A 25,000-nucleotide genomic window follows, 5' to 3' on the forward strand; every position below is an offset into this window, starting at 1 on the left:
GGTTGAGGCCATAACTCAATGGTATAGTATATCATATATAAAGTTTGAAGATTTATCCTCAAACAATAAAAGAACTATTATATAAATATAAATATCATCTGAGATTATTTTTTAATAATGACAAAACTCATTCTGAAGACCTGTGTTTACCATTTAGCTCCATCAGGGCTGATCTTTCCCATCTACAATGTAGAATGGGCACACAGTCATGGAGTAGTCCTAAAATACAAACAGATATTATTGTTACTCCAGCAAAACGTACTCTGCCTGCATGGTATCAAAGCAGAAAGGTAAACACCAACCCAGCTACAAACACTTTGACCTACAATGGTGCCCTTCCTTCAAGACACAAATATGTTTTCTAACTGTGTTTTAAAAAAAATATCTTGCCGGGCGGTGGTGGCACATGCCTTTAATCCCAGCACTCGGGAGGCAGAGCCAGGCAGATCTCTGTGAGTTCGAGGCCAGCCTGGGCTACCAAGTGAGTCCCAGGAAAGGCGCAAGGCTACACAGAGAAACCCTGTCTCGAAAAACCAAAAAAAAAAAATATCTTTATACCCTCAGAAGAAAGCTCTATCTCCCTCATGAATGAAGCTCTTGTTTTTAATTGCAGATGGAGACTATTACAGAGATCCATATCAGGTAAACATGCAGAGAACAAGTGATCCTGGGATGGCCAACTACATACACATCATACATCTTCAGTGTAAATCCTACACTGAAGGCTCAGGGAAAGTCCTGAGGAGAAGACAGAAAGATTGTAAGGTCTAGTGGACCCGGATGCCACTGTGAGATCGTATCTTTTGTGCAAGACAGAGATGTGGCACCCATGAAATCTCAACAATATTGATGCCTAAACTAGACCTCCATATATAGGAGGAAACCTGTAGTTCCCCACCCCTAAATGAGGAACTACAGGTAATCTATGACTGCTAAGAGAGGGAGAATCTTTTTTCTTCAAAGACAAGCTCCCTTATGGGTTATTCAATTCCAAGTTTACTGCTCTAAACACTTGTGCAAATACATAACCATAACCAGGCTTAGTATGTTACACACACACACACACACACACACACACACACACACACACACACACACGGGGAGAGAGAGAGAGAGAGAGAGAGAGAGAGAGAGAGAGAGAGAGAGAGAGAAATATTTATTAAGTTGAACAACTTGTGAATTTGGGAGTGAGAGTTGGACATGGGAGGAATTTGAGTGGGTATATTCATGTGTACAGTATTAGGGTTAAGAAAATTCTCAAAAAATATTTTATTTAAAGCCACAAGGAAATCTATTCTCACACACAACTCCTTGGTAAGTGATGTTTGTTCAGTGCTAAACACTGAATGGAGAAACTGCAGTATCCAGGGCTGGGTCCTCAAGCCAGAGCTGGGTGTTCAGGGGGAGGCTTTGTTTGCATCTCCTGCTGTTGTATAAGGAGTTTTGTGGTGGAATTATTAGACATCTGATTGCCTAGAGCAAACAAAACAGACAAACCAGAGTTATTGGGGAAAATTAAATAATTACCTATTATTTAGTTCATATTTGTGGTATAATTAAATGTCTTATATCATTGTGCTTTTTACCACACACTCACCCTTGTCTTATTTGTTCCACAGAGGTCATTAGGATAAAATTTTGATAATTTTAGAAGGACTAACAAAGTTTATTAATATTGAATCCTGATATTAAATTGAAGAAATTTATTTCAAGGATGTAGCTTAGTATAGATTCATACAAAATGACTTATGTGTGATACCCAGTATTGAAAAACAATGTAAATTCTATAGATTATTATTTTTCTGGAAAAAGGACTTCTAAAATTTGAACAATTTTATATTTATTATCAGTCTGGTGTGGACAGTGTTTGGTGTAGTGTTCCTGTATGTCAGATCACTATCTTTCAGCATTTTCAGAGCAATAAAGGAACCATGTCTGTGACTTCCAAAAAATGCAGAGAAATGTAGAGCCTCCACTCTAGGGCTTTGCTCTGATGTCGTCTTTCTCTCCAGTCCTGCATCCTCCCTAGGACATGACACTCCATACTGACTTGGAATAAGAATCAGCATGAAAAGATTTTAAATTTCCTCTCCATGATACAAGATTGTTAGGCTCTAGTTTCCCAACTGAGGAATTTGTTCTATTATGAGATAAGTTGTCTTCATGGTGACTTAAGAAGGCCTTTGAATTATGTCATATCTGTTTCTGTAGCATTCCCAGGCGATTGACATAGATTCTAGGACTTGCCTGAATTTCTCCCTGTCAGATGTTGATTCCTTCTAGAGGAGACTTTTAACTGCCATAAGAGATGGTCTCCTAGTCCTCATGTGTATTTAAATGAGAGTAAAAGCTTTGACTGGAGTCAGGAAACACCCTTTCTGGCCCCTCTGCACTTACTCCCCAGACTCTGTATAACTAATTTATTTTGGTGTGGTGGTATTGTGCTCCCCAAAATATTGTGTACCTTAATAAACTTATCTGGGGTCAGAGAACAGAAAAGCCACTAGTTAGGCAGTGATAGCACACGCCTTTAATCCTAGCATTCCAGAGGCAGAAATCCCTCTGGATCTCTGTGAGTTCAAGGCCACATTGGTAACAGCCAGGCATGGTGACTCATGCCTTTAATCCCAGGAAGCAAGCCTTTAATCCTAGGGAGTGAGGTAGAAAGCAGAAAGGTATATAAGGCATGAGGACCAGAAACTAGAAGCATTTGGCTGGTTAAGCATTTGGCTGGTTAAGCATTTGGCTGGTTAAGCATGTGGCTGGTTAAGCATTTTGGCTGGTTAAGCATTTGGCTGGTTAAGCATTCGGCTGGTTAAGCTTCAGACTTTCTAGCAGCAGTTCAGCTGAGAGCCATTGGCATGAGGACACAGAGGCTTCCAGTCTGAGGAAACAAGACCAGCTGAGAAGTTGACCAGGTGAGGTTAGCTGTGGCTTGTTCTCTGATTTTCTAGTTCACCCCAATACCTGGCTCCGGGTTTGATTTTATTAGTAAGAACTTTTAAGATTCCTGCTACATAGCACAGTTCAGCTGGGATTCATTCCAGATGAGGACTCAGAGGCCTCCAGTCTGAGGAAACAGGACCAGCTGAGGAACTGATGAGGTGAGATAGCTGTGGCTTGTTCTGTCTCTCTGACCTTCCAGTATTCACCCCAATAACTGGCCTCAGGTTTGATTTTTGTTAATAAGAACTTTGAAGATTCCTGCTACATCTGGCACCCAATGTTTGTGGTACGAATTCACGAAAAAGTGCCGGTTGTGGTGGCACGCCGGAAGGATTTGCTGAAGGAGACAGAGACAGGAGGATCCTGAGTTTGAGACTGGCCTAGGAGGCTTGGGAGAAGCTTCAGCCCGGATTGAACCACACTGGTGGGACCATGGAAGCAGTGACTACTGCTCCACGTTGCCAGCTCCTTTCTCATGGTGTTGTTGACTGCGGTGATGCTGCTATCTGGGACGAAGGGTTTACTGCTGCTGGATCAGAGAAGAATTGCCAGGACCATCATGTTACAAGAAAGCATCGACAAAGGTCAGTTTGGAAAAGTTTGGCAAGACAAATGGTGGGGAGAAATTGTGAAGATTTTCTGTTCTAGGGAAGAATGTTCATGGTTCCGAAAGACAGACATTTATCAGACTGTGATTGCTCCAAACCACATAGGACGCACAAAAAAAAAAAAAAAAAAGTCTGCATGGAACCATTACCACACCTAACAGCAACTTTGAAATCTTCAAAAGGACTATGGTAAAGCCATTAAGCTGATTAACACCACGGAAAGATCTGCTTTGGACTACAAACTGTTTAGGAAATTTGAGATGGCTAGCTGAGATGATCCAGCCTGACAGACTACTTGAACAAGGACTTGAAATAAGCCCTGAATTTTCCTTTTATGCAGAGACTGGACAAATGATACAGGACTTGACAATTAACCCAATTTTCTTTTCAAGATTCCCTAAAGATATCTTCACCCCTAGAAAGCAAAAAGAAAAAGAGAATAAGATATGAGATAGATCATTGATTCTACTCTAAGAAAAAAATATAAAGAAATAATAGGATAAATAGGTAGATCATTGAATCTACACTGAAGAAAAAGGGGAAGATATAAAAATGACAAAAGGTAGACTACTGAATGAATTATGAAAAGAAAAAAGAGAGAATATGGATATAATAAGATAAAAAGGGAGATTATGGAATCTACTTTTTTAAAGGAACTACTTGTTTTAAATAATATAAGCAATGAAAAATTTTTGGTCTGAGTTTATCAGATGTTACTGGATTGGACATTGTTAATATATATATAATGGAGGTTTTATCTGAATCTGTCAAATGTTAATGGACTAGACATCATTAATGTAATTTTTGGCTGTATATATTGTATATACTTATTGGATACTTTTTCTTGTTTTAGTTATAAGCTTTCTTTAATTTTAGTCAAAAAGAGAGGAAATGTGGTGGTATTGTGTTCCCCAAAATATTGTGTACCTTAATAAACTTATTTGGGGTCAGAGAACACAAAAGCCACTAGTTAGGCAGTGATAGCACACGCCTTTAATCCTAGCATCCCAGAGGCAGAAATCCACATGGGATCTCTGAGTTCAAGGCCACATTGGAAACAGCCAGGCATGGTGACTCACGACTTTAATCCCAGGAAGCAAGCCTTTAATCCTAGGGAGTGATGGTAGAAAGCAGAAAGGTATATAAGGTGTGAGGACCAGAAACTAGAAGCATTTGGCTGGTTAAGCATTTGGCTGGTTAAGCATTTGGCTGGTTAAGCTTTAAGGCTTTGAAGAAGCGCAGTTCAGCTGGGATTCATTCTGGATGAGGACTCAGAGGCTTGCAGTCTGAGGAAACAGGACCAGCTGAGGAACTGATGAGGTGAGATAGCTGTAGCTTGTTCTGTCTCTCTGACCTTCCAGTATTCACCCCAATAACTGGCCTTGGGTTTGATTTTATTAATAAGTACCTTTAAGATTCCTGCTACATTTTGGTGTTCTCTTTTTGCTGTCTCATGGCAAAAGTTTTTAGCAACACTATTGATTATATGAACTTGATGTCATTTGAAAATGATAATATACAATTTCTGACTGTGTCCCTCTGTGATTACTTTAACAGGACATGGTATCCAACTGATTAATCTCACTCCCATGTAGGGAATGCTCTGAAATGTTTGTAGTCAGTTTTATAATCTCTCAGCAATTCTGTACAAGTCAGGAAGGATGTCCTAGGAACCTTGTGTTAATGTGATGTATCAGGACAGCCAAACCATGGAATTCTATGAAGGATGGAAGATTTGTCTCTCCTTGAGAAATTCAGCCTGTCCCATTGGAAATCAGCCCTTTGAAATATGCATGGGTCCAGCTATTTCAAATCTAACAGCAACCCAACATTCATTATCACTCTTAGTCTTTTGATAAATGGTTTTCAAAAATTCACAGATAGGGGAGGCCCTCTTTGCTTCCTATCCTGACTCTGTGGTTTACATTTGAACAAGAGAGCTCATGATGGTATTGACACTTTACGTTGCACAGAGGACAGTGGAAGAGAACTAGGACTTGGAAGATAAGAAAGTTCTGTCCACCATTACCTGGTGCAGGGAACATTTCCTGAGTAACATGTGCAGGAAAAGATCCAGAAGATAAGGAATGATAATGAAGAACTGTGAGAATAAATACCAGGAGAAAATAGAAAATTAAATGCACTGGATGGAAAAAAGACATCTCAAACAATTCTCAAACTGAAGGTGTTCATGTATTTGAGAAGAGCCAAGTCAGATGCAAAACTAATTTGCAATCACAAGGTTTTGTTTCCACAGCTTATTGGGTTTGATCTGAGTAAAAAAAAATAACAAAAAAAACCTTTAAACCAGAGAATCCTATTTTGTTATTGTTGTTTTAAACAAAGTAGATTATAGTCATGCTATTGGTGGCAGAATTATTTCTTTTCTTGCCATTCAGTCTTTGTATACCCCAAGTGTGTGTTCTCCTAAACGAAAACAAAACCTAACAATACAAAAAAAGCATATTTAGACAGATGTTTGCATTCAGACATGTTAAAGTTATAACAGAACCAAAAATCAAGGTAGATCCTAGGTTGCCCTAGCTGCCTCTAAGAAAATAATAAAGTATATGGATGGAATTTGTGCACTATATATTGATGTCTATTCAGTGTCAATCTAGAGCTTGTGACAAAGACAGTACAATTTTAGAAAACAGAGGAATGAGCACCCAGTGCTCTTGATGACATGAAGAAGGATCTTACATTCCCAACTGGAATCACACTGCTTTGGCCCTAATGTTATCTTAGTAGGAGCCCAGCTTGTTGCCAAAGCAGCAATTTCCACACACTGAGGACTCTACTCCATGACATCCAGCTCCATCCCTAATGCTAAAATATAATAAGGAATGTGATTGCTACTACCAAAAGCAATTCAGGATTAGACTTACCTATTAATAAATCTATAAAATGACATTTATTATGAAAGGAAAAGTGACCACTTACAAAACTATGGAGAGAACTCAACAAAGTATTTGATATGTCAGGTAAATCAAACTAAATTTTGAAAGGGGATTTTGTTTGTGCTGATATTGTTGATTGATTTGTATTTTACTGGCCAAAATAATATTATAGTTTATTCACAACTACTCCAGCAACATTCCCATTGTCTTACATATCTGATATTTCACATATCATGTAATTATACATATCTGATTTTTATAATATATAATATATTATAATATATTACCATATATAAATGATAATGTGTTGCCACAGCTTTTTTTGTTTTATTAATGAAGGGTCATGTCAATACTTGGTCAGTGAGAAAGATCTGGTCAAGGTATGGTGCACTCTAGGAGCATTCTGAATCAGCCTCACTTTACTTCAAGCAGTCCTTTTGAAAAGTTTACATAGACTCCATAAGACTGTGAAGTAGTTTGGACCAAGAGTTGAGTGACTTTTCTGTAACCCAGAGAGACCTGCCTCCAGTCCCCAGGAACCCCCACCGATCTCTGCCCCAGTTGCCTGTCAGTAGGGAAACATCCAGCGGGCAGGATCCCCCATCAAACCCCCCGTCAGACACTGTAATCTACAGGACCCATGTCCAAACCCAATACCTATCCCCATGTGATCCCAGTGCCTTCCTGAGACACAGAATCCCCCTGCTCTCATTGGACCAAGAGTTGATGACCAGCAGGGAAGACTCCTGGGGGCAGGCTCTCCCATCAAAACCCTCCATTGGACAACTGATTTGCAAAACCCATGTCCTGCCCCAATATCCATCCCCCTGCAACACCAGTGGCTTACTGAGGCACAGAACCAGCCAGCTTGGACTATATCAAGAGCAGCTCCCTGAAATACAGAAAATGCCAGCTCCAATTAAAGCAAGAGCTAAGTTTGGACCCAGAGGGACCCCTTGAGACACAGACACAGCAAGCACAGACTGAACCAATAGCAGTTTTCTCAGACATAGGCACCTCTTCACTCTGTTGGAGGAAGAGATGGGTAGATACCAGTGCAAAAATACATACAACAGCATAAAGAGCAATATGGCATCACCAGAAACTATCCCTTCTATAACAGAAAGACCTAAACCTCATAATGTAGAAGAAGCAGAAGAAAGTGACTTTAAAATAAATTTCAGGAGATGTTAGAGGCATTTAAAGAGGAAATGAAAAATTCCCTTAAAGAAATTGAGGAAAAGTCCTGGCGGTGGTGGCGCATACCTTTAATCTGGACTCAGAAGGCAGAGCCAGGTGGATCTCTGTGACTTCAAGGCCAGCCTGGGATACCAAGTTAGTTCCAGGAAAGGCGCAAAGCTACACAGAGAAACCCTGTCTCGAAAAATCAAAAATAAAAAAAGAGAAGAAGAAAGAAAGAAAGAAAGAAAGAAAAGAAAAGAAAAGAAATTGAGGAAAAGACAAACAAAAATTGGGAAAAAATCAATAAATCCCTTAAAGAAAGCCAAGAAAACCATGAAAAAGCAATTAAACATGTGAAGAAAGCAGTTCAAGATATGAAAAGTGACATAGAAACAATGAAGGAGATACAAACAGAGGGAAGGCTGGAAATAGAAAATATGAGTAAATGAACAGTAAACACACATGCAAGCATAACCAACAGAGCACAAGAGATGGAAGAAATAATGTCTTGTGTAGAGTATAGAATAGAGGAAATAGTTTTGTCAGTCAAAGAAAACACCAAACCCAAAACAGTTATAATATAAAATGTCTAGGTAATCTGGGACACCATGAAAAAGGCCAAACCTAAGAATAATAGGGATTCAAAGAAGGATAAGAATACCAAATCAAAAGCACAAAAAATATACTTAGCAAAATTATAGAAGAAAACTTTCCAAACTTAAAGAAGAAAATACCAATGAAAACACAAGAAGCTTATAGAATACCAAATAGACTAGACCACACCCAAAATGTCCCCTCACCACATGATAATTACATTAATAAATATACAGAATATAGAAAGAATATTAAGAGCAGCAAAGGAAAAAAGACCAAGTAATATATAAGGGCAGACCTATCAGAATAATACTCGACTTCTCAATGGAGACTCTGAAAGACAGAAGGTCCTGCACAGATATAATGTAGATACTAAGAGACCATGGATGCCAGCCTAGAATAATATACCCAGCAAAACTTTCAGTCACCATAGATGGAGTAAACAAGACATTACACAGCAAAACCAGATTTAAACAATACCTATCCACCTATCTACAAATCCAGCCCTACAGATAGCACTAGAAGAAAACATGAACTTAAGATAGTCAGATACACCCATGAAAACACAGGCAATAGATAACACACCAGCAGTAAATCCCAAAGAAGAGAAATACACACACATTACCACCAAAAGAATAACAGGAATTAGCAATCACTGGTCATTAATATCCTTTAATATCAATGGACTCAATTCACCTATAAAAGGACAAGACTAACAGAATGGATACAAAATCAGGACATCTACTTCTGCTGCATACCAGAAACACACCTCAACTTCAAAGACAGACATGACCTCAGAGTAAAAGACTGGGAAAAGACTTTCCAATCAAATGGACTTAAGAAGCAAGTCGGTGTAGCTATGCTAATATCAAACAAAATAGACTTCAAATTAAAATGAACTGAAAGAGATCATAAAGGACATTTCATACTCATTACAGGAAAGATTCACCAAGATGAAGTTTCAATTCTGAATATTTATGTCCCAAATACAAGGGTGCCCACATATATAAAAGAAACATTACTGAAGCTTAAATCACACATCAAACCACACATTAATATTGGTAGACTTCAACACCCATTCTCACCACTGTACAGACCTGCCAGACTGAAACTTAACAGAGAAATAAGGGACATAACAGATGTTATGACTCAAATGGACTAAATAGATATCTACAGAACATTCCACCCTAACAAAAAAGAATATACCTTCTTTTCAGAACCCCATTGAACCTTCTCTAAAATTGACCACATACTCAGTCACAAAGCAAATCTCAACAGATACAAAAAAATTAGAATAACCTCCCATATTCTATCGAACCACCATGGCTTAAAGTTAGATTTCAACAAACAAAAAAAAATTACAGAAAGCCTACAATCTCATGGAAACTGCATAAGGCTCCATTGAACCACAGGTGGGTTAAGAAAGAAAGAAATCAAATGCTTCCTAGAATTCAATGAAAATAAATGTACTACATACCCAAACTTATGGGATGCTATGAAAGCAGCGCTAAGAAAAATTCATAGCACTAAATGCCCACATAAAGAAGTTGGAGAAATCTCACACTAGTGACTTAACAGCACACCTGAAAGCTCTAGAACAAAAAGAAGCAAAGTCATCCAGAAGGAATAATGCCAGGAAATAATCAAATTGAGAGCTGAAATCAATGAAATAGAAACAGAGAACAGTACAAAGAATCAATGAAACAAAGACTTGGTTCTTTGACAAACTCAACAAGATAGACAAGCCCTTATCCAAACTAAACAAAAGGAAGAGAGAGAGAGAGAGAGAGAGAGAGAGAGAGAGAGAGAGAGAGAGAGAGAGAGCATCCAAATTAAGAAAATTAGAAATGAAAAAGGAGTATAATAACAGACAATGAATAAATCCAGAGAATCAGCAGGTCATACTTCAAAAACCTGTACACCACAAAATTGAAAAATCTCAAAAGAAATGGACAATCTTCTGGATAGGTACCACATGCCAAAGTTAAATCAAGACCAGATAAGCAATTTAAATACACAAATAACCACTATGGAAATTAAAGAGTCATTAAAAGTCTCCCAACCCAAAAGAGCCCAGGGACAGATGGTTTCAATGCAGAATTCTACTAGTATTCCAAAGAAGAGTTAATAGCAATACTCTACAAATTGTTCCACACAATAGAAACAGAAGGAACTTTACCAAACTCCTTTTATGAGGCTACATTTACACTGATACCTAAACAACACAAAGATGCAACAAAAAGAGAGAGAGAGAATTAATGACCAATCTCCCTCATGAACGTGATGCAAAAATACGCAATAAAATGTTGGCAATCCAAATCCAAGAACACATCAAAAAAATCATCTACCATGATCAAGTAGTCTTCTTCCCAGGGATGCAAGGATGCTTCAACATATGAAAATCTGTCAAAGTAATACAACATATAAACAAACTGAAAGAAAGAAAACTACATGGTCATTTCATTAGATGCTGAAAAATACCTTTCACAAAATCCAACACACCTTCATGATAAAGGTCCTAGAGATATCAGGAATACAAGGAACATACCTAAACATAATAAAGGCAATTTTCTGCAAGCCAACAGCCAACATTAAATTAAATGGAGAGAAATTCAAAGTGATTTCACTAAAATCAGGAACAAGACAAGGCTGTCTGCTCTCCCCATATTTATTCAATATAGTACTTGAAGTTCAATCTAGAGCAATAAGTCAACAAAAAAAGATCAAGGGGATACAAATTGGAAAGGAAGAAGGCAAACTTTCACTATTTGCAGATATGATATAATACATAAGTGACCACCAAAATTCTACCAGGAAACTCCTACAGCTGATAAACACCTTCAGTAATGTGGCAGGATACATGATTAACTTAAAAAAATCAGTTGCCCTCTGATATACAAAGGATAAACAGACTACGAAAGAAATTGGAGAAATATTACCCTTTATAATAGCCACAAATAAAATAAAATACCTTGGGGTAACTCTGACTAAGCAAGTGAAAGACCTTTATGACAAGAACTTTAAGTTTCTGAAGAAAGAAATTGAAGAAGATATCAGAAAATGGAAAGATCTCCCAAACTCATGGATAGGTAGAATTAACATAGTAAAAATGGCAATCTTACCAAAAACAATCTACAGATTCAATGCAATCCCTATCAAAATCCTAATACAATTCTTCACAGACCTGGAAAGAACAGTACTCAACACATGGAAAAACAAAATCCCAGGATAGCTAAAAGAATCCTGTAAAATAAAGCAACCTCTGGAGGCATTAAAATCCCTGACTTCAAGCTCTACTATAGAGCCATAATAAAAACAACAGGGTACTGGCATAAAAACTGACTTGTGGGCCAATGGAATTGAAATGAAGACCCCGACATTAATCCACACATTATGAACATGTGATTTTCGACAAAGAAATCAAAACTGTACAATGGAAAAAAGAAAGCATCTTCAACAAATGGTGCTGGCATTCCTGGATGTCAACATGTAGAAGACTACAAATAGATCCATATCTGTCACCGTGCAGAAAACCTAAATCCAAGTAGATCAAAGACCTGAACAAAATCTGATTTACACTGAACCTGATAGAAGAGAAAGTAGGAAGTAGACTTGAACACATTTGGTAGCAGAAATCACTTCCTAAATATAACACCAGTAGCACAAACACTGAGAGCAACAATTAATAAATGGGACCTCTTGAAACTGAGAAGCTTTTGTGGAGTAAAGGGCATTGTAAATAAGACAAAATAACACACTACAGAATGGAAAAATCTTCACCAACTCCATATCTGATAGAGGGTTGGACCCCAGAATATATAAAGAACTCAAGAAAGTAGACATCAAAATACCCATCAGCCCAATTTAAAAATGGTCTATAGAACTAAACATATATTAACAACAGAAGATTCTCAAATGGTCAAAAGGACATTTAAGGAATTGCTCAACATCCTTAATCATCAGGGAAATGCAAATCAAAACAACTCTGAGATAGCAACTTACACGTGTCAGAATTGCTAAGATCAAAAGAAATGCAGACAGCTTATGTTGAAGAGGATCTGGAGCAAGAGGTACACCCCTCCACTGTTGGTAGGAGTCCAAACTAGTATAGCCACTTTGGAAATCAGTGTGGCAGTTTCTCAGAAAACTGGGAATCAATCTTCCTCAAGAGCCAGCTATACCAATCTTGGGCATATACAGAAGGAATGCTCAGTCATAACACAAGGACACATGCTCAACTATGTTCATAGCAGCATTATTTGTAGTAGCCAGAACCTGGCAACAACGTAGATGCACCTCAACTGAAGAATGTATAAAGAAAATGTGATACATAAAAACAATGGAGTACTATTCAGCAGAGAAAAACAATGACATCATGAAATTTGCAGGCAAGAGGATGGAACTAGAAAATTTCATTCTGAGTCAGGTAACCCAGACTCTGAAGGGCAAACATGGTATGTACTCACTCATAAGTGAATACTAGATGTTAAGCAAATGAAAACTAAACAACAATCCACAATCCGAGAGAAGCTAGCTATGAAGGAAGACCCAGAGTGGGAAGCATGGATCACCCTGAGAAGGGGAAATAAATGAGATCTCCAAGAATAAACTAGGGAAGAGGGGTGGCCAATGGAGTGTAGAGGGTAGGGGATGAGAACATAAGGAATAGAAAGGGTGGAGTTTGAACTGGGATGGAATGGGAAAGCAATGAAAGAGATACAATTATGGAGGGAGAAACCATGGGGATAAAGAGAAACCCAGTGCTAGGGAAGTTGCCAGGAATTCTCAAGGATGACCCCAGGTTGGACTATGAGATATAGTGGAAAGGGTATCTGAACTGAACTGGTTTACCCCAGTGATCAGATCGGTGAACACCCTGACTGTCATCACAGAGCTTTTCTCCAGTGACTGATGGAAGCAGATGCACAGGTCCACAGCCAAACACCAGGCAGAGCTCCAAAAGTCTATTGAAAGAGTGAGAAGAGCGATTCTATAAGCAAGTGCATCAAGATCATGATGGGGAAACCTGCAGAGATGAACAAACCAAACTAGTGGGAACTCGTGAAACTTGGATCAACAGTTGTGGAGTCTGCATGGGACTGGACTAGGCCCTCTGCATGGTGATATAGTTGTGTAGCTTGATCTGATTGGGGAAGGGCCCCTGGTGGTATGATCAGCATCCATCTTTGGTACCTGAGAAGTCTTTTTAGAGCAAACTACCTGTGATGGGACACTTTGTGAGGCCTTGAGGCAGGGGAAGAGCTTGGACCAGCTTCTACTGAATGTGTCTCCCCATGGGAGGCCTTGCCTTCTTGTTGGGGAGAGTGGATGGTGGACTGGGAAGGGGAGGTTTGGGGGCAAGTGTAGGGAAGAGCAGTATCTTTGAATGGTATGTAAAATGCATGAAATATTTTCTTAATTATAAAAAGAAAAAAAAAATGACTGTGCAGTGACAAAGGGACCTTCAGAATCATGATATTTGAGCAAGTCTCCAGTCTAATCTTCTCTGTCATCTCAGTGCCAGGGTAGCTTTCTGCTCCCCCTGGGTTTCTGACACACTCAGTATGTGGTTACAACACTGTGTGTTGCACAGTAATAGACTGCAGAGTCCTCAGAGGTCAGGCTGCTGAGATTCATGTAGGCTGTGCTGGAGGATTTATCTGCAGTCATTTTGGCCTTGTCCTTGAACTTCTGATTGTAGTCAGTATAACCAGTTCCAGGAAATATGCTTCCAACCCACTCCAGGCCCTGTCCAGGCCTCTGCTTCACCCAGTGCACATAGTAGTAGGCAAAGGTGTAGCCAGAAGCCTTGCAGGACAACTTCACAGAAGAACCAGGTTTCCCCAGCTCAGGACCAGACTGCTGCAGCTGGACCTGGGAGTGGACACCTGTGGAGAGAAAGGCAGAGTGGATGTCATTGTCACCTCAGTCCCTGTTCCTTCTTCAGGTTTGGAACTGGAAAGCCCCTTACCTGTAGTGACTGACAGGAGGAAGAGGATGATCCAGCTCCATCCCATGCTGAGGTCCTGTGTGCTCAGTGACTGTGGAGAGAACACTGGTTATATGTTGGTGTTTGGTGTGGATTTCTCTGTCTTTACCACTGTACTCTCCTACTATTTGCATATTCATGATGCAGGGTACTTCTTATATAAGGACCTAGTCCAGATGGAGAAAGAGCCTGAGTATACCACGGTCAGGCATCAGGAAGCTGAGATCCAAATCCTCATCTTTCCCTAAGACCTGTGCAGACCATGTTTGAGTAACTTCAAGGCCTATTCTCTCAATTGAAAAATAGAATTCGAACCTGAGACATTTGGGCCAAACTGGGCCAAAATGGATTTTTAGGTGGTGGTTTTGATGAGGATAATAGTGTCGTCTGGAAATTCTAAAACTCCTAAATTAGAAGCATTTGTAATCTTCTTTCATATGAAACCTATTAATATTTGCTTTTCCAGCAGGGTGCGGGTGTGTAACTCTTGGATTTGTTTTTAAATCCTATCTTGTCTCTTTGTTTACATTTTACATAGAGAAAAAACGTTATGGAGTTGAGTGGTAGGGAGGTGGGGAGGTAGGAACGATTAGGGTGGAACTGTTCAGGAAATCCATGGCCAGAATATATTGAATAAAAAATGTTTTTCACAAAATCAAAAATAAATATATACATCTTAATAAAATAAATGAGGAAATGTAAATCTGTGCACTGTTGAACAAAGAGATTTTACTGTGTTTGAGCATGGAGACTTCCCATATCAACCACAGCAGGTGTTGTTCAGCTAACAGACTTTAGGAAGGAAAGGAGTCCACAGAGGCTGCAGAGTCCCCTCCACTCCTCATCTCATTTCCTCCTATTGACTATTGGTTCAAGTGTGCCCCCTGCTGGTCCTGAACTTCTCTGCATGTACGCATGGCTTGTTTTATATAGAAGTTTTTGTTTGTTTTTTCTGGTTGTTTGTTTGTTTTTTGTTTTTTTTTGTTTTGTTTTTAAAAAAGAAAACTGAAGGGTTTATCTAATTATTCTTTACCAATAAAAAATCAGATGTTAGATGCTGGTATAAGAACCTGAAAGATCAGAGAAGCAGGGGACCAGCCAACAGAACCTTCCTACCTCTTCTGTTTCTTCTTCCAAAAGGGCTGAGATGCTCTCTCAGCCTCACCTTATTACTTCCTGTCTCCTATCGGTCCACGGAGCTCCAAACTTCTATGGTCAATTATGGTCAGCTAGTGGCTAGCTCGGCCCTCTGACTCAAAACAAGCTTTACTTTCACAATTAAATCAAAATATCACACCACAGAAAATAGATTTATTATATTGGAAAAAAGCAGTAGACATGACAATAATAGAAAAAGCAGCTTGATTTGGTACCCTCCATTCTTTCTGTAGTATTGAAAACTAAAATTATTTCCTTGTACATGCTAAGCCAGCACTCTACCACTGAGCTGGATCTGCATCCCACGTCTTCACTTTAAACCAAATAGAGGCTAGGTATAGGATCTTATACCTGTATACCCCAGCAGGTCGAGACAGGAGGACAGGAGTTCAAGGTCTACCTCTATGACGTAGTGACTTTGAAGGCTACATTAAATTCACCCCCCTTTCTCTCTATATGTATGTATACCTAGGGAGATGCTGGCTTCAGAGCCTGATTCCCTGAGTTCTAGTTTCAGTGCCCATAAGACAGAAGGAGAGAAAGGTTGTCCTCTGATTTCCACCTATGTATCATTACATGTGTATATGAGCACATAAACAAATACAAATAAATAAATATCTCTATTAAAATTTGAAAAAAAAATATATTAGTGTCTGGGATGTAGTTCCGTTGGAGGTATGCTGCCTAGCATGCATGAAGCACTGATTTAAATCTCTAGCACCACGTAAAGTGGAGAAACCCTATCACTGGGGAAGTGGAGGCAGGAGCATCAGAAGTCAAAGGTCATCCTTGACTATACAATGAGGCTTCATCAGTGTGAATCTTCCTCTCATGTCTCTGCTTCCATCTTCATTCCTTGGGAACCTCTCTCCACAGTGCATGGCCTGCATTCATACCCATGTCATACCCTCTCATTTTAACAATGTAAACAAAAATGGAATGCCCCAATCAGCATCAGTCTGTAAATTCCAAGGAAAGCTTATGAGTTCTTCCATCTGACCATACACCATTCCATGAACCAATTGAGTTCCAGGGAAATTAGCTATTATTGGCCAGTCATGGTTACATCTATGCTCTTCTAGGAAGGAAGATAGGATTTATGACTATCAAACTAGAGATAGAATATTTAACATCCCAATATAAAAATCACACATCACACCACAAACTAATCGTTGGCTTCTTTATAAGCACACACTGCCTTCTTCTGTAGCTGTGATTTTTGATCCTTTTTTATTATTTTGTATTAATTTTACATATCAACCACAGATCCTGCTGTCCTTCCTCCTCCCACCCCAAGCCACCCCTAATTCCCACTTCCTCCAAGGGAAGGTCTCCCATCTGTAATCTGCACATCCTTGTATATTCAGTTGAGGCAGGTCCAAGCTGCTCCTCCCTGCACCAAGGCTGCACAAACACCATAGATGCTAAGTTCCAAAAAGCCAGCTCATGCACTAGGGACAGATCCAGATCACACTCCCTGGGGGGGTCTCCTGTGGCTGTGATTTTTAAGACTGCCTCTCCCAAATAATTATCCCTTTTACTACTGAAAACAGACTCGTCTTCTACCTAGAGGCAACCATACATAAAAAATGATCACCAATTCCAACCCAGGGATCTCAGGTAGTGGTTCTTCATGGTTCATGATCATTATAGTGAAGTTTAACTGTTTCCTTTGAACAGTAATGTATGCCTGAAACTCCAGTGCACATAACTCAACTGCAGGTAAAATGACTTGTTTTTTTGGAGATACCAAACACATGTCAGAGATTAATTTTTTTTGTGCTTCTATGGTCATTAGTATTTCTCACAGTGAAGAGTCTTCTATGGTGTCAGATGGATCCAGCTCCAGCACTACCCCGTGGTACTACTGAGTCACTAAATGATTATAGCATGCCAAATCACTGTGCCTAGGAAGAATAAACATATTGCTTTGGCCTAGAGCCACCATGATTTGCAGGGAATAATGGGGTTGACCTGTCCTTGGTGCTTTGAAAGGCACAGGTGAGAGGATTTCAGTTTAGAGTCCTTGGCTCCTGAGGCACTGTGTGCCTTTCAGAGTAACCGAGGCATTCCCTCAATAGTGAAGCTTTCAAGTCACCACTGTTTCTCTATTTTCCCTATACGACTACAAAACATATAGAAAATGGAAAGGGCAACTGGTCTTAGACATCAATCTTTCATAACCTGCAAACTGGCAAAATTCATTGCTTCTGGAATACACCATTGCATTGATCTTGGAAACAATCATTATACTCTGATTCTGATAAGAGTATAGCAAGTCCAAGGAGAAGACAAACAGCAGGGTAAAAGAACAGAATCCTCAAAATCTGCATCCCAGAAAGCTTCAAGGTGGCCAGCCCCAGGTGGTCCAGCCTTACAAACTGCTCCAAATGCTGTCTGCAATGCCCCTGACCCAGAAGATGTTGTAGAGCCTGGTCAGCAAGTGAAACAGTCTGCTCTTCCCAGACTGGGTCAGCACCCCAGGTTCCTTGGGCCCCACTCACCAGTGACATTCCTGTGACAGTATGAAATAGTTAGTCATAGATAAGATTACATTTCAACGCTGTCGTTTATTTATAATAAAGAAAAAGGCTGGAGTGTTAGATTTAGACCTGGGAAAAATGTCAGAGGTTTCTATTTAACATATCAAAGCAGACACCAGCTGCCAGGTTCTCCCTGCCTCCCTCAGTCCCTAGCTGTTACAGGGCCATCCTTGCAGGGAAACCCTCCTCTACCCTAAATGTCTCCAGTCAAGGAGTTGGGCTTCCCTTCCCCAGCTGCCCTTCCCTATATAATCCAAATATTTTAGTTACCTGCTCCTTCTCTTCTCTCCTGTCGGTTCCCTGGCTGCTGCACCCTGTTCCCCTCTCTCCACCCTCCTTTCCATCCTCTCTCCTGACACTGATCAGTGTAATCTTCATTCTGGACTCTCTAGATGCCCTGCCTCTGGCTATGCTCTCCACATGTATATAATAAACTTTCTCCTCCACCTTACCTGGGAGCAGTCACGTTTCTTTAATTCTTATTTCTGTCTTTTCTTTTATTTTTTTTTATTTACATTCACCAATAACTTTCCCAGTCACCCCTCCTACCACAGAGTTACAGCCTAGACACCAGCTGAGTTTCCAATCAGTGACTTCTGTCCATGTTTAGAACAAAGGCCAGAAATTATTAACAAAATGTAATGAAAGATATGATGATGAAAGCTACAGTTTAAGAAACCGGATCAACTATAAATACAAACAGGTCAGCGCTGTGCCTGATGTGCACAGTTATCAGGGGAATCACAAAGACTTGAGATCTTTTGGGGTGTGTGGCCTCACCACCCCCATGGTTCCCCCAATGTGAAACGCTGTCTTAATCAGAACAACACTGAGGCTTTGCCCTGAAAGTCCTGAGGGAGAAAAATCACGAATGCTGCGGACCTTCTAAGAATTTCATCTGGTGACCTGAGCAGAGTCATTTCTGCAATCAGAGGTGATTTTCCACACATAGTTCATATTAAACTGTGTGGAGTATATATTTAAAGCTTCAGAAAAGCAGACCTGTTTTCACAAACCATAAATGTAGAGAACATTCTGAGAAATGAGTAGATGGAGCAACAGCTGTGACCACATAAACAGCAATCAACTGTTCCTGCTCCTGATCTGAACTGCTCCTACTCTCCCTGTGCGCTCTGCGCCCCCTGCTGGTTCTGAGCACTGCTGCAGGGAGGTTTGTGTCTGGGTTCTCACTGAAGATCCCTCACTGTGATTCTGCAGCACAGTAATAGATGGCGGTGTCTTCGGCTCTTAAGCTGTTCATTTGCAGGTAGACGCTGCTTTTGGAATCATCGCTTGAGATGGTGAATCTGCCTTTCACAGACTCCGCATAATGTGTTGCATAATTATTAGCTTTGTTTCTAATTTGTGCAACCCACTCTAGCCCCTTCCCTGGAGCCTGGCGGACCCAGTTCATCCAAGCATCACTGAATGTGAATCCAGAGGCTGCACAGGAGAGTTTCAGGGAACCCCCAGGCTGCACTAAGCCTCCCCCAGACTCCACCAGGTGCACATCACACTGAACACCTGAAAAGACAGAGAATACTGTTAGTAAGCTCTCATGAATGTCTACTGACCCTCACACTCATGTATACTTACACAACCAGTATCTCTTCTTCGCTATAAATTACCTTTTAAAAGAGCAAGGAGGAAAACCCAGCTCAGTCTCAACTCCATGCTGGAAGTTCTATGCTCAGTGGTAAACACTGAATGAGAGGACTTGTCAGCCCAGAGTTGGGTTCCTCTGTCAGAGCTGTAGGGTCAAGGCTCGTTTTCATGAGCAGAGGAAAAAATTATTTGCATGTCTTCCTGCTATATCATGAACTTAGGGGCAGGAGCCTTAGAGAAGATGAATAATGCTTCAGTTGTCTGAGGTGAAGTAAGGACCAGAGTGACATTTATAACATCAAAGTATCAGTTATTTTCCTAGCCATGTAGAGTATTTTTTTGCATTCTTGAAGACCTGTGTTGTTTCCCATCATTGCATGCTAGGCAAGAGGTTGGAGCAGGAGAATTATAGGTTTGAGTTATACTTCATCTATATGAAACTGTGTCCTAACAGAGAAAGAAGAAGAAAGAAGGGATGAAAAGAAGAGTTATTTAGTATGAATTTATGGTTTTACATAAAAATATAAGTGTTCAACTGTACTTTATTGTGCTCTGTAGTTTTAAAAGTTTCTGGTGTGTTTTCATAAATTATTACATTAATTAAAAGGAAATTAAAATAACAAACGGAAATATAAACATTTAGGAAATGTTGTATTAGTCAGGTGGTGTTGACCTACATCTTTAATCCCAGTGCTTGGGAGACAGAGGCAGGAATTTCTCTGTGAGTTCCAGGCTAGACGGTTATACAGAGAAAGTTCCAGGACAGGGTCCAAAGCTACTTAGAGAAACCCTGTCTCAAAAACTAAAAAAGAAATGTTGTATACAATTCAGTAATTAATGAATGCATTCATTAATTGGAATCAACCAATGGTGCTTGAGGCCAAAGCTCAGTGGTACAGTATATCATGCACAAAGCTTGAAGTTTGATCCTCAAAAAAAATAAAACAACTATTATACAAATTTAAATATCATCTGAGATTATTTTTTAATAATGATAAAAGCACAGTTTAAAGATCTTTATTTACCATTTAGCTCCATTTGGGCTGATCTTCCCCATCCAACATGTAGACCTGCTCTTCCCCATCACAAAGGTACTGTCAGCTCTTCTGTGATCTTCCTGAGACACCCAGTAACCCTATTTCCTCCATGCCATATCCTTCTGCTCTCCAGATATTCAAGGACTTGCCTTTCTCTCACTACCAGCCATGTCTACTGTTTTCCACAGAAAATATTCACCTGGACCTAGAGAGAGTTGTCTGCCCTGGAACTCCAGGGAACCTACCTCATTCCTTTCCCACAGGCTACTCCCTCCTCATGCCATCATGTTATCATTGCTCTTTCCCAGGTCTTAGGTAGTCTTCACCATGGTCTTTTTTGTCCAAAGTGCTGTTTAGACATTGTTCTTACTTACCCCATAGGCCTCCTACTCCTCAATGTTCTTTCTTTCCATTGATGCCAGACTGCCCAGCCTTTTCAGAATCTTTCCACCCTATGCCTTCTTTAGCAGAAGAGTGGTTTGGGTTTTCTTCTCATCCCCAGGGCTATCTAGTATCAGCTTCTCAGCAGCCTTAGCAGTGTTAAGAATGGGCGCATGCTCATGGAGTAGTCCTAAAGTACAAACAGATATTTTCTTACTCCAACACAATGTACTCTGCCTGCACAATATCCAAGCAGAAAGGTAAACACCAACCCAGCTACAAACACTGTGACTTACAATGGTGTCCTTCCTTCAAGACACAAATATGTTTTCTGTCTGTGTTTTAAAAACATATCTTTATACCCTCAGGTGAAAGCTTTAACTCTCTTATTAATGAAGCTTGTATTTTTAATTACAGATGGAGACTATTACAGAGATCCATATCAGGTAAACATGTAGAGAACATGTGACCCGGGGATGGCCAACTACACTTGATACCCCTTCAATGTAAATCCTATATAGAAGGATCAGGGAAAGACCTGAGGAGAAGACAGAAAGATTGTAAGGTCTAAAGGACCCAGATGCCACTGAGAGATGGTATCATCTGTGCAAGACAGAGATGCTTCACCCATGAAATCTTCTCAATATTGATGCCTAAACTAGACCTCCCTATTATAAGAGGAAACCTGTCAGTTCCTCACCCCTCAATGAGGAGCTGCTTGTAATTAATGACTGCTGAGGGAGGGAGAATCATTTTTTCTTCAAGGACAAACTCCCTTATAGGATATTCAATTCCAAGTTTACTGCTCTAAACACATGTGCCTATACATAACCATAATCTGGCTCAGTATATCACACACACACACACACACACACACACACACACACACACAGGTAAATATATTTATCAAGTTGAAGAACTTATAAATTTGGGAGTGAGTGAGAATTGGACATGGGAGGAATTTGAGTGGGTATATTGATGTGTACAGTACTCGGGTTAAGAAAATTCTCAAAAATTATTTTATTTGAAAGGCCATAAGGAAATCTATTCTCACACACAACTCCTTGGTAAGTGGTGTGTGTTCAGTGCTGAACACTGAATGGGGAAACTGGGGTATCCCAGGGCTGGTCGGGGGAGGCTTTGTTTGCATTTCCTGCTGTTGTATAATGAGTTTTTTGGTGGAATTATTAGACATATGATTGCTTAGTGCAAACAAAAGAGAGAAACATGAGTTATTGGGAAAAAATTAAATAGTTACCTATTATTTAGTTCATATTTGTGATATAAGTAAATGTTTTATATCATTGTGCTTTTTACCACAGATTCCCCTTTTTCTTATTTGCTCCACAGATAATTTTAGGAGGACTAAAAAAAATTATGAATGTTGAATCCTGATATTAAATTGAAGAAATGTATTTCAAGGATGTAGCTTATTATAGATTCATACAAAATGACTTATGTGTGATACTCAGTATTGAAAAACAATGATATGTAAATTCTATAGAGTATTATTTTTCTGTAAAAAAACCTTCTAAAATATGAACAATTTTATATTTATTATATATCAGTCTGTTGTGGACCTGGTTGGGTGTAGCTCTCCTGTATGTCAGATCAGCATTTTTCAGCATTTTCAGAGTAATAAAGGAACCAAATCTGTGACTTCCAAAAAGTGGAGAGAAATGTAGAGCCTCCACTCTAGGCTTTGCTCTGATGTCCTCTGTCTCTCCAGTCCTGCATCCTCCCTAGGACATGACACTCCAAACTGACTTGGGATAAGAATCATCATGAAAAGACCTGATATTTCCTCTCCATGATACAAGATAGCCAAGCCCTAGTTTTCCAACTAATAAATTCACTCTTCTATGAGATAAAGTGTCTTCATGGTGACTTAAGAAGGCCTTTGAATTATGTCATTTCTGTTTCTGTAGCATTCCCAGGTGAGTGACCTAGATTCTAGGACTTACCTGAATTTTGCCATGTCAGATCTTGATTCCTTCTAGAGTAGACTTCTAACTGCCACAGGAGATGGTCTCCTAGTTCTCATATGTGTTTAAATGAAAGTAAAAAGCTTTGAGTAGAGTCAGGAAACACCCTTGCTGGCTCCCCTGCACTTACTCCCAAGACTCTGTAAAACTAATTTTTTTTGGTTTTCTCTTTGCTGTCTCATGGCAAAAGTATTTAGCAACACTATTGATTATATGAACTTGTTGTTATTTGAAAATAATAATATACAATACCTGACTGTGTCCCTCTGTATTTACTTTGAAAGAATATCATCTCCAATTGATTAATCTGAATGTAGATTGTCTGAAATGTTTCTAGGCAGATTATAATCCCTCCAAATCCTGTACAGGTCAGGAAGCTTGTCCTAGGAACCTTGTGTGACTGTGATACATTAGCACAGCCATACCATGGAATTCTATAAAGGATGAAAGCTTTGTCTCTCCTTGAGAAATCCAACCTAGCCCATAGAAAATCAGCTCTTTGAAACTTTCATGGGTCCAGGTAGTTCAAATCTAACAGCCACCCAACATTCATATCACTCTTATTCTTTATGTTGATGATTCCCCAAAATTCACAGATAAGGGGACACCTTTTTCCTTTCTATCCTCACTCTGTGGTTTATATTTGAACAAGAAAGCTCATGATGGTGTTGACACTTTACATTGCACAGAGGACAGTGGAAGAGCACTAGGACTTGGAAGATAAGAAGTTTCTGTCCACCTTTACCTGGTGCAGGGAACATTTCCTGAGTAACATGTGATCTGCAGGGAAACGCCCAGAGGATAATTAAGGATAATGAAGAACTCTGAGGATAAAATCCAGGGGAAAATGAAATGTACTGGATGAAAAACAGACATCTCAAACAACTCTCAAACTGAAGGTGCTCATGCATGTGAGAGGAGCCAGGTCAGACGAGAAACTAATGGGAATTCTAGTCACAGAGTTTTGTTTCCACAGCTTGTTGGCTTTGATCTGAGTAAAAAAAAATATTTAAACCAAAGATCCCACTTTGTTGCTGTTGTTATTGTTGTTTTAATTAAAGTAGGTTGTAGTATACTATCAATGGCAGAAGTGTTTTTGTACCTACCTTTCAGCCCAAGTTCTAAATAAAAACAAACAAAACAAAACAAAAAAGTATATTTAGACAGAAATGATTAGATTCAGACATGTCAAAGTTATAACATAATTAAAAATCAAGAGGGGTCCTAGGTTGTCCTTGCTGCCTGTGAGAAAAAAAATAAAATATTTGGATAAAATTCATGCATTGATGTCAATTCAATGTCAGTGTCAATCTAGAGCTTGTGACAAAGAAAATCCCATTTTAGGAAACAGAGGAATGAGCACCCAGTGCTCTTGATGACATGAAGAAGGCTCTTACATTCCCAGCTGGAATCACACTGCTCTGGCCCCAATGTTATCTAAGTAGGAGCCCAGCTTGTTGCCAAAGTAGAAATTTCCATAACCCGAGGACTCTGCATCTTGACATTCAGCTTCTTATCTAAGTCTAAAATAATAAGGAATTTGATTGCTACTACCAAAAGAAGTTCAAGATTAGAATTAACTATAAATAAATATATAAAATTACATTTATTATGAAAGGTAAAGTGACTACCTGCAAATCTATGGGGACAACTTACAACAAAGTATTTGATGTGTCAGGTAAATCAAACTGAATTTTGAAAGGGGATTTTGTTTGTGCTGATATTGTTGATTGATTTGTATTTTATTGGCTAAAATAATATTATAGTTTATTCCCAACTATTTCAGCAACATTTCCAATCTCTTACACATCTGATAGATCATATATATGTACCTATCATATATATATATATATATATATATATATATATATATATGTATATATATATATGTAGCCACAGCTTGTTATTTTTTTTATTAATGAAGAATCATGTCAGTAGTGGTGGTCACTCAAAAAGATTTAGTCAAGTTATGGTGTACTCTAGGGGCATTCTGAATCAGCATCCCTTTATTTCCAGCTGTCATTTTGAACTGAAAACAGTATGTGAACATGTAAATTGATGAAGGGACACTC

General features: G+C 39.3%; 2 gene segments (V, D, J or C); both read right to left on the reverse strand.

The window, feature by feature from the left end:
* Nucleotides 1-13,789: 13,789 nt before the first annotated feature.
* On the reverse strand, nt 13,790-14,282 carry LOC119087080. The segment is given in 2 exon segments: nt 13,790-14,118; nt 14,202-14,282. Coding segments are annotated over 2 exon segments (375 nt in total).
* A 4,817-nt stretch (nt 14,283-19,099) lies between these two features.
* Nucleotides 19,100-19,651, reverse strand: LOC114686760. The segment is given in 2 exon segments: nt 19,100-19,444; nt 19,549-19,651. Coding segments are annotated over 2 exon segments (369 nt in total).
* Nucleotides 19,652-25,000: the final 5,349 nt, after the last annotated feature.

This window comes from Peromyscus leucopus, unplaced genomic scaffold (assembly GCF_004664715.2).
Source record: "Peromyscus leucopus breed LL Stock unplaced genomic scaffold, UCI_PerLeu_2.1 scaffold_1183, whole genome shotgun sequence".
NCBI classification, from domain to species: domain Eukaryota; kingdom Metazoa; phylum Chordata; class Mammalia; order Rodentia; family Cricetidae; genus Peromyscus; species Peromyscus leucopus.